The sequence below is a fragment of the Microtus ochrogaster genome (assembly GCF_000317375.1).
Source record: "Microtus ochrogaster isolate Prairie Vole_2 chromosome 14 unlocalized genomic scaffold, MicOch1.0 chr14_random_2, whole genome shotgun sequence".
NCBI lineage: Eukaryota > Metazoa > Chordata > Mammalia > Rodentia > Cricetidae > Microtus > Microtus ochrogaster.
In genome coordinates, this window is record NW_004949097.1 from 8,280,154 (window position 1) to 8,291,228 (window position 11,075).

The 11,075-nt window shown below is 38.2% G+C and overlaps 1 protein-coding gene across 2 annotated transcripts in view; it reads right to left on the reverse strand.

Moving 5' to 3' along the window:
* Positions 1-2,803: 2,803 nt before the first annotated feature.
* LOC101993566 (solute carrier organic anion transporter family member 1A5-like) overlaps positions 2,804-11,075 on the reverse strand; it is a 70,519-nt gene continuing 62,247 nt past the window's right edge. For both annotated transcript variants that reach the window (XM_005364560.2, XM_013352764.1), the window contains 3 exons: positions 8,174-8,238; positions 7,030-7,147; positions 2,804-4,142 (listed from right to left, as the gene is read on the reverse strand). In XM_005364560.2, the coding sequence (XP_005364617.1) occupies positions 3,923-4,142; positions 7,030-7,147; positions 8,174-8,238 (403 nt within the window). In that variant the 3' untranslated portion in view covers positions 2,804-3,922. The remainder of the gene's footprint in view (positions 4,143-7,029; positions 7,148-8,173; positions 8,239-11,075) is intronic.

Sequence of the window (11,075 nt, forward strand, 5' to 3'; positions counted from 1 at the left end):
GTGTCTTTGAGCTGAAGTTCTCCTTCTTCTATCCCTGTTCTTAACTTTGGTATTTTCATGGTGATCCAGATTTCCTGGATGTTTTATGTTAAGAATTTGTTAGATTTAATGATTTCTTTAACCAATGAGTCTATTTTTTCTATAGTATCTTCACCCCCTGAGATTCTTTCTTCAATATTTTGTATTCTGTTGCTTATACTTGTCTCTGCAGTTCCTGTTTGTTTACCCAGATTTTCCATATCCAGAATTCCTCAGTTTGTGTTTTTTTTTATTCCCTCTTTTTCAGTCTTCTAGCCTGGAACTGTTTAACTGTTTGTTTTTTTCTTGGTTTCCTTGGATTTCTTTGAGGGATTTATTAATTTCTTCCAAGTTTTTGTTTGTCTTCTTTTCTTTAAGGGAGTTTTTCATTTCCTCTTTAAAGGCCCATCATTTCATAATACATTTAAAGTCATTTCTTCTTCTGAGTTAGGATGGTCAAGTCTTTCTGTTGTGTGACCACTGGGTTCTGGTGTTACCATGTTGCTTTTAAGGTTGCTGGAGGAATTCTTGCATTGGCACCTACCCATCTCTTCCTTCAAATGAGTCCTTCAGTGTCTTTGCATCTTGGTCCAATCTTTGCAGTGGCTGTCTGAGTGTTTGGGAGTTTTTCTTGGTCTGCTCTGTATTATCAATGTCCATCTCAGAAAGCCTTTGAGGTCTCTATATCTTCTTTCATGGTCATCTCTCCTGGTTTGCTCTCTTGGTGCTCTCTCTTAATCCCCCTCAGAGTTGTAGCAAGCTCTTTGTCCTCTCAGTATTATAGGAAACTCTCAGCTCTTAGGCAAGAAGTGGCTAGTAGCTTTGGGGGGGAGGGTGTGGGTCCAGGTTTGGGTTTTGGGGGAGCCTAGCCACAGAAATCTCCTTGCTGGCTGGCTAGAACAGCTGAGCAAGCTGGGGGAGGGCCCGAGATATTGTCCCACTGGCGTGGATCTAGAGAGTGGGGCATCCCAATATGTGGCTGTTCACTCCCCTCTTAAGTCTCCTCAGTATTGGGTCAAGCTGTTTTTCAGAGTTCCCCTGAGGTTGCAGGAGGATAGGTGGGTTTGGGGGCAGGGTGTGGCTAGTAGGCTGGATGTGTTTGTGTTTTGGGGCAGTCTAGGAGCATGGAACTACCTGCTAGCTGGCTAGAAAAACCAAGGGAGTTGGGGGAGGGGCCTGGAGTTTTGTCCCACTAGGGAGGACCTAGAGAGTGTAGCTTCCCACTGTGTGGGTGTTCACTCACTTCTTAAGTCCCCCCAGTATTAGAGCAAGCTGTGTTTCAGAGTTCCACAAAGGTTGTAGGAGGATAGGAAAGCTAAGGCATTTTTGAGATATTCAGGTTGATGTACTGTATCAGTCTCTTTCAATCCATGTCTCTCAGCAACTGTTTCACATACCTCCGCCCAATGCTGCCATCAGGTAGCTTACAGTCAGCCCACACACTTTTTATGTCCATATGAGCAAAAGCAAAATCTGTCGCACAGTGCTTGACTGATTAGCCTCTCTCTACCAAGGCCTGTGTGAGACTGCCCAAACCCACCATCCACTGCATAGCTTAGCTCATGGCAGCTGTCGGCCAGCTCCATCTTGCAGTCCCTATGGAAATCTGAGCACCTCATGTTGGTACACCATTTGTAGCTTTAAGTTTCTCACTCTACCCAGTCCCACAGTCACTTTTAAAGTAACCACTCTGAGGCTTAATAATAATTGCAAGCTGTTTGGTTTATTAGTTCAGGCTTATTATTAACTAGATCTTACAAATTAAATCAACCCATTCTATTTTTCCATATTTTATCATGAGTTTCCTGGTGTGTTGCCTCACGTCTTACTTCCATGGGGGCTGCTGGTATATCCCAGACTCCACCTTCCTTTACCTTTATCTTTACTTGGATTTCCCCTAGCACTATTATTTCTGGCTAGTGGCCTAATCAGATTCTTTATTAACCAATGGTAATAAAACATATTCACATTATACAGAAGGACATACCACATCAGGAGGTGGAAGCATCAAGACATGAGATACCGAGGGAGGAAGTTTGGTGGTAAACATGTGGAAGAGAAACTAGGCCCTTTGCTCCTTACATACATCTCTGTTTGATTCCCAGTTAAAGTGATGCCAAAAAGTTCATTCCTATGATTTACCTCCCCAAGGTGCTGCATTTAGACACAGCTCCAAACAGTAGGGCCAAGAGATCATGTCCTGTCCTAAGGCCTCTGAGAGAATGAACAACATAAGCCTTTCTTTCATGGAAGTGGGCTGGCCTCAGTTCAAGTAATGAAACTGTAAATTTAACACTCCCATGGGCCGACTGGTTTCCTCAAAGAGTTGTAAGATGGTGCCTTCCTTTATTCTGTTCTCGCATGTTGATACTCTCACTATATATAAACAAGCACACTATATTGACCTCCACTCCTCAACTTTCCTAATTTCAACCTCATTATCTTTAGGGATTAACTCACTTGCTCAACAAAAGCACAAAGCAGAGAGTGAACTGAAAGTAGGCAATGCTTTTAACTATCAACATCCAGCTCAATGATACACTTCCTTCATTAAGGATGGTCCCATAATTATTCACAAACAGTTATCAACTGGAGTACAGATGTCTAATTGTTTGACCCTAGGATGGACATTTCTCACTCAAACTACCACAACTTTATTTTGTTTTAATTTGTACTTCCAATACTATAAATTCCATTTTCAAAAAATAAGTCACTCTTTAAATATTTATAATTTTTTTCATCTTTTTTATTAATTTCTTTTTTATTAATTTATTTATTTATAGGTGGAGCATGTACACCACAGTCCAGGAGTAGATGACATAGGACAACATGTAAGACATGGTTCTCTCTTTTTACCATGCGGATTTCTGGGGTCAAACCCATCTTGTTAGGTTTGGTGGCAAACTTTTCTTTCCACTGAGCCATCTAACTGATATCTCTTGAAATGTTTTACTCTAAGGCTATTTTGGAAATCATTGTATCTAAGGACACATTTGTAAAATGAATTCTGGGTCAAAGAGGCCACATGAATAAGAGATACTAGTCTTTTGAGAACATCTGATACGGCCTCCAGCCTTTATTGATTTTATTTTCAGTAATTTGCTCAACTTTGATGTTGAACCCAGAGCCTCACATGTACTTGACAATCACTGTACCACTGACACACAACCTCTTCTCTATGAAGGCCTATGAAAGTACAGACTTCCTCAAATTCTTCCTTTTAAGAGTGAGTTTTATGACCAGCTTTGAAATGTTAGGGAAAATGTTCCAAATATCTTTGCTTCGTGATTTTTAAAAGCATGATTAAAACTTTCAGTGCTCTAAGTAATCAAATGTGTGACATGTAATAAAACAAGGACATGAAAACAACATAAAACATTTAATAAGAAATCTAATTTTAGAAGAATTATACATAGAATAAAAAAGAGAATTAAGAACTCTTAACTAGACAAAGAAGTATGCCAATATCTTGCATATAGAAATAATAAATTTGAACAAATGATTTCAATATAACACAACCAAGATGAAAATGTTTCACTCTAAATAAATATAACATCAAAGCATAATTCCATGAAATTGAATAGTGTTTCATCATGGCAAAGTCTTAAAGCTCTTTTCAGATATGTAAGAAAAGTGCACTTGCTCTGATTGAGTTAAAAGAGAAAATGCTGTTTGACAATGAAGGCAGCTCTAAAGATCATTATGGTAGGGTCACTATAGTCTTCCCTAGAAAAATCTTAAGTGCTACTCTAATGCTTCTGAAATATCAGTAAATATTTTTTATCATAATTAAAAGTAACTTTTTGGGTCAAGGATAAGAAAATAGCTCCTATAGTACTTTCCATAATTCAAAAGAACCAAATGCACACTGTTCATGTGCTTGTGTAGGTCAATAGAAATCTCATTACAGCCTTGTTTTCAGTTCTCTGTCGTTATCAGACTCAGGACTTCTGGGCACATCCATGCACTTGCTTTCCTTCTCTGTGAGCTCCATCTCTGCAAATTCAGTCTCTGAAGAGTCAGTTTCCTCAGGGAGTTGGAACTTCCTCAAAAGTATCAGAATGCAGATTGCTGGGAGAAAGCTTGATCCTTTTAGTGCTGCTGGGAACCCAATGAAAATGCTCCTAAAGAAAACAACTAATCTGCATTAAATCTTAACACGATCAGTGAAATCTAATTTTATATACTCTTACAGATCATTTATTCTTCAAATAAAACATTAGGTGATTATTTTGTCCATGTACTTAATATAAGTTACTTTACTCAGTTATTAATACTTTTTGTTTAAATGTCAAAAAAATAATCCAACATAAAAGTTTGAATGTATTTCTTATGTTTGGTGATGCCTAGTTTCCTTTGTCAACTTGACCGGATTTAGGATCCTTATAGAAAGACATCTTTTGATGTGCTATGAGAATGTTTTTATAAATGTTTAGCTGAGGAGAAGTCCCTTATACCATGGACTGGGCTTGTAGCCCTCAACACTTCCTGTCAGAGCAAGTAACATGACCAACCTCCTAGCCAAACCGTATCTGCAACTACCTCACACTAAGTCACTATGCTTCCCCTGCCATTATTGCCTGTTTTCTTAAATATTGAGAAAATAATATCCCTGTTAGTTTAAGAGAGATCTTCTGTCTTGTTTGCTCAGAGTTTTATCATACATGAATAAAACATGAAAAAAGTCACTTTTCAAGATTGCTCTCCTACTAAGTATTTGTATGTGTGTTATGCCAATACATGGAAATATTTGTATAACTAAAATAAGTCCAGTTAGTCACTTTATACATTAATAGCTTCAAATTGTTGATTTTCATGCATAATTTTGCATGTATAAAGATCAATTTATTTTTTATTGTTTAACTATGTGTTAGATCTCTCTGTGTGCATTTGTCCAGGATTCCTGGATGTCTTGAAGTTGGAGTAACAGGAAGTTTTGAGCTGCATAATGTGGGTTATGGGAATTGAACTCATGTGCTGTGCAAGAACAATATGTGCTCTTAACCCCTGAGCTATGTGTTTAGTCACAAATTCTTTTCATTCGCTGAATTTGTCCAGTTTAATCATGAAGACTATGGATGTTTCCTAAAATAAATTAGGTAATTTTCCTTTTCACCATTTCTGAGAATAACTTTTATACTATCTTAAGCATTTTTATTTATAAATTTGATAAAATATGCTTTAAGATTTCTGGACTTCATGTGTATGGAAATAGGTATTTTTATATGTATATTTCTAAATAACTATGAAAGCGTTCTTTCATATCCTCAACATATTTGTAGGAAAATATGCTGTGATGGATAGTGTTGTCAACTTAACACAATCTAGAATCTCCTGAGAAGGAAGTTTCGGTGAAAGCCTGTGTGGATTTTGTTGGCTTGTGAAGAGAGTCATGGGACAGGATCATTGCTTAGACAAGATACCCAAGACCACAAAAGGATAGAGAAATTAATCTTACTTACTTTTACAATATTAAAACATAAAAATGGGATATATGTGTAGATGCCTAAGACTTCAGATATAACAATTCAGAAATATTTTTCTAAAGGGATAATAGATTTAAAAGTATCAGTTTATATTTCTTTCACTTTTTTAAAAGACCCTAATAAAAATCAACTTAAAGGAAGAAGGGGTCAATTTAGTTCACAAATCTAGGTTACATGCCAGTATTATGGGTTACCAAGGCAAATAGAACTTTAATCTACACAGATACACTAACAGAAGTAACTGAGATCTTCCACACTCTTAGGGTGGATACACCAGTCTGGGAATGACATGACAGCTGATCACAGCAGACATGCTTGAGGACAGGTCAGCACTTTTCTTTCCCAGAATTTCAGTATATTGCTCACCCAGACACAAATGAATGGATAGAATGGATATTATCTACAGCCTTTTTTCCCCTAATTTTGGGAGCAAGAAGGAGCCCAGTGCAGTCTGTAACAAGAAAAGCTTCTCTATGGGCTTTCTTAGACCTGCTGCCCTCGAGGACCAGCAAGGTAACAAACTAAGTCTGGTTAAAGATCAGCCTAGAATGACCTCTGTAAGTGAGGCAGCAATGAACCCACAACTGTTTCACTATACTCTTAGAGGAAGGTGCCCGCATAGCACTGAGAGTGATGAGAACCATGCAGGTATTGCTTTTGGTTGAAGCCATAGCTTCAACTGGATGCAACTGGATCTCAGAGACCAGGCTCCCTAGTCTGCTACTTCTTAATGATAATGGTTTCAGTTATTTCTATATATGGCAACATCCTCATGCTTTGTGACACTCTCAGCTGGTTTGAACCACACTCTTCTACTGAGCCACATTTTGTCCATGAGACAGCCAATCACTAAGTGCAGTGGAGCATCTCTAAGTTTTCAGACATGAGACCATCAGTCAAATTCAGGTAGCAGGTAGGTCCCTTCTCAAGGTAGCCCCTGGCTAAGGCACCTGAGATGTTCTATTAAACTGCAAAGGAAGCACACAGATTTGGGGTTCTTAGCATATCAGGGTGCAAGCATGAGAGGTTTGGGACCTTCCCAGAGGCTAGAATGTCAGGATCCATGCTGCTTGAATGTACTAGGACTGTCTTCCTAGTCCTTGCAGAAAGGAAGAGTTCTCCTCTTTGTCCATAGGTATGGAGTGGTAGGAACTGAGAGATTTGTTCCCACCTACTGTGCCATTGTCTGTGGTCTCTGGATCTTGCTCTCCTGTTTGTCACTGTTGTTTTTCCATGCTGGCTTAGCTCAAGATACAGCTCTCCCCCTACTGCTTCAGAGTGTCCACATAGACACCCTGTTCCCTTTTGAAAGTATTTAGAAGGATTAGGTTAAGAAGCCCACTCACATTTATATGTATCAACTACCTTAGGAATAATTGCAATATATCAAAATACATAAATAAGGAAGATATACCATTCACATGTATTCTAAAAATGAAACAAGTATCATTTTACCACTCAAAATGTTACATATGAATAGGAACTTTTTTGTACTAAACTCATATGTCACAAAAATTATTATTACCTGAAGTTATTTATATCATACATCCTGCAAGCCCCTGGCTTCCCACATTTCTGATTTCCCCAGTGTAAACAGGTTCTGTCTATCAAGGCACCAAAGTAAATAGGTCCTGGAATGCCCGCTGCAAATAATGAGAAAGAAAAACAGCCCATTGAAGAGAAGAAAGCAAAAAGAAATATGTTATTTGGAAGTATTTCTGTTTCCCTATTTAAAAAAATATAAAAATAATGATTAAAAGTTTCTATGCTTATTTTTAGGAATTATCAGTTAATTAAAAATTTGTAGATCAAAACAAATTAAAATTATGTATAAAATGCTAAAGAAGTATGCAATGAATTCATGATTATGAACCTCATTTATTTTCTGAAATGCCTTGTTTAGTCTTCTGTACATCTAACAAACAAAACTGTTTTCTTCTTATATTATTATTGCATTTGCTAAAAGATGAAAAGTGTAATTAAGGTCAGATAAGTTACTTAAAGACAAGGGGAAACATTTTTCATCTCTGAAGATACTTCATTCTCAGACTAACATTAGCCATTTCTAACCACAAGGGCTTCAAATGAAATTCTGAGTAACATGGGCATAGCATACCTATGTTAAACATGCCATGAGGTCATTGGAGCTCCCTAAATGTGGATAGCTGGGATGGTACATATCCAGACACAAATTACATTTTCTCTTTTTTTGTCATTCATTGCCCCATCCCCATGTCTGACCATATATCCATGCATCTATCACATGAAGGCTTTGTGGATATATTGAGTTAACAGGATGCTATCCTCCACGCACCCAAACACGAAGGATGCTGTCAAACAGCATCTTAGGCTACAACAGAGAATTCTATTCTATGTTGTCACATCCCCCTAGATATGTTTGAGAAGCTCCTTATTCATGACTGCTGATATGCTCCAAGTATAAACATCACTAACAGTCATTATGTTGAAACTTGGTACTTGGATGTTCTAAATCTCTGTTACCTTCATGGTGATTCTTGCTTGATTCTAAATTAAAACCTTTTATTCCCTTTAGGGTGAGTGTTCTTTCTTGACTTAACAATATATTTGCTGTCTTTTTTTTTCAGAAAATTAAATTGGTTTACTAAGCATTTGATATTGATCTGATATGTTTAGAAAATTGTTCATACCAAATACTCTTGTGAAAAATGCATGTAATCCAACTCCAAGTGACTTCTCTTTAGACTTGATACACCTGAAAAGCAATACTCACATAAATAAACGTATATCATGCAAACAAATATGTCTCCTAGCATCCTCCCAATGACTATCTTAGTTCATGAACCTAATGGTTAAGCTTTTAAGCATGAAGGGAAAACAATGCAACTCTCTCTCTGCTAAACATACACAAAAGGAGGAGAGTAATGACTCCTGATAGCTCTCCTGTGACATTCACATATCTTATTGAGGGTGAAACCCTTTAACAGTTGGACACTGACTGCTAACCTAGATAACCTAGGTTATCATGGTGACTAGCATGCATTACCCTTATCCCCAAAACAATGGACCCAAACCTTTGAAACCACAAAACAAATAATTTTTTTTCTCTTAAGTTGTTTGGCAGCATTTTGTCCTGATGATAAAAAAAATCTAACACATGTCATATAAAAATTCAAGATATAGTAAAAGCAATCCCACAGATAAACAGAGAAAGGCTGCATCATGTAGGCTATGACATTAAGATAAGGCTTTTGTCATATGGAGGTAAACGCATTACATATTTGTCTTTCCTGTACCATCCACAAAATTAGATAAGATGTTTTTGTGAATTACATATAAAGAGGAGGCTTATAAAGCAGTCAGGATAAAATCTGAAAAATATTCTTATAAATTATGAACACAGAAGTCCTTTTAAAATGCTGTCTTAAAAAAAATAAAATAAAATGCTGTCTTTCCTCTGGGGCTGTTAACTTTTTTTTCCGATTATGCATAACTCACTCGCTATCTATGGGAATCGAACCCGAACCCTCGGGAACAGCGGTCAGCGCTCTTAGCCTCTGCACCACCTCCTCACTCATACATGGATTCTAGCCATAAATAAAGGACATTGAGCCTATAATCCGTGATCCTAGAGAAGCTAAATAAGAAGGTGAACCCAAAGAAAAACATATAGTTATCCTCCTGGATATTGGAAGAAGACAAGATTGCCAGAACCTTCATCTGGCGATGGATGAAGCTAGAGAAAGAGACCCATATTGGAGCATTGGACTGAGCTCCCAAGGTCCAAATGAGGAGTAGAAAGAGGGAGGACATGAGCAAGGAAGTCAGGGCCAGGACCGCGAAGGGTGTACCCACCCACTGAGACAGTGGGGCTGATCTAATCGGAGCTCACCAAAGCCAGCTAGACTGGGACTGATGGAGCATGTGATCAAACAGGACTCTGAACGTGGCGGACAAGGAGGGCTGACTGGGAACCCAAGGACAATGGCACTGGGTTTTAATCCTACTGCATGTACCGGCTTTGTGGGAGCCTAGTCTGTTTGGATTCTCACCTTCCTAGACCTGGATGGAGGGGGGAGGACCTTGGACTTCCCACAGGGCAGGAAACCCTGAACTCTTTGGACTGGAGAGGAAGAGGCAGGGGGATGGGGGAAGGGGGAGGGAAATGGGAGGAGGTGGAAATTTTTAAGTAAAAATAAATTTTAAAAAAGTAATAAAATAAAATAAAATGCTATCTTTCCTCATCAAATACACCCCTGTGTATGAAAAGCAGAAGAAATACAGCTGCTGGGATTTCATTTTGGACTTGATTTCATGGAAGAATTCAAGCAAACATAACAGAAGAGTAACATTAGTGTGAAAACATTGGTACTATGCCATCTATTATTTACATTGCAAAATAGAGCAAAGAAGTATGAAAATTTTCTTAACCTTAACCCTGTTACATCAAGAAGCCACACATTAGGGTGTACAAGATTGCTGAGTGGGTACCATCAATATTTTAAAACCGATTCAATAACGGGAATCAACATAGTGGCAAGAGAACCAACTCCTGCAAGATGTCTCTCATTTCAACATGCATGCCATAACATGCAAACACACACACATGTACAAATACATACATACACACATGCAAAGAGAAAGAGACTAAAAATGTTATTAAAAATCACACATCAAAACATCAATGGGAGCCAGGCATTGGTGGCCATGCCTTAATCCCAGCGGATCTTTATTAGTTCGATGCCAGCCTGGTCGCAAGAGATAGTTCCAGGACAGGCTCCAAAGCTACAGAGAAACCCTGTCTCAAAAACCAAAACACACACACACACACACACACACACACACACACACACACACATCAATGGGCCACAGTTTTTCATCCACTTGAAGAGTAAAGTTCAGAAATGAGGGATATTGAAAAAGTGAGTGGGACGTGGAAGTGGGAACAGGGAATGTGCTTAGACGATCCAACAGGATAGTTCAGCTACTCATATTCCCTTTACCTAGGACCATCCTCCTCTGCGAGAAGTATTCATCCTTATCAACTGAGCATGCTGCTTTGGAACAGAGGCACCTGGAGTACTGAGGAAGAAAGGAGACACTGTGTAGCCACATCAGTTGAGTCAGTCTGAAACAGGATGGGGTGACAGATGCCACAGCCAAATCTCACTCACTAGCAAAAATAAGTCTGCAGAACTAGTAGTATTTGGTGCGTTTATCTGTCTATGAATTAAAACAAGGCATATACCACATCTCCACTTGTGTGAATATAAAAATATCAATCTTACCATGGAAAATGAATACATAAGAATATATATATAATATATATTAGGATATATAATATATATTAGGATATATATAATATATTAGGATATATACATATATTATATATCTCCTAATACAGTGAGTGCTATAGTGGGTAGAAGTAGAGGGAAAGAAGAACCAAGATCAAGGAATGGAAAGTTAGGCGAGAGGGGCAAGGGAGAAAATCAGGGAAGAGGAAAAAAGAGAAGACCAGAGGAGAGCAGAGAAGAGGAGAAGAGAGGAGAGTGGAGGGGAAAAGGAGCAGAAAAGAGGGGAGAAGTAGAGAGG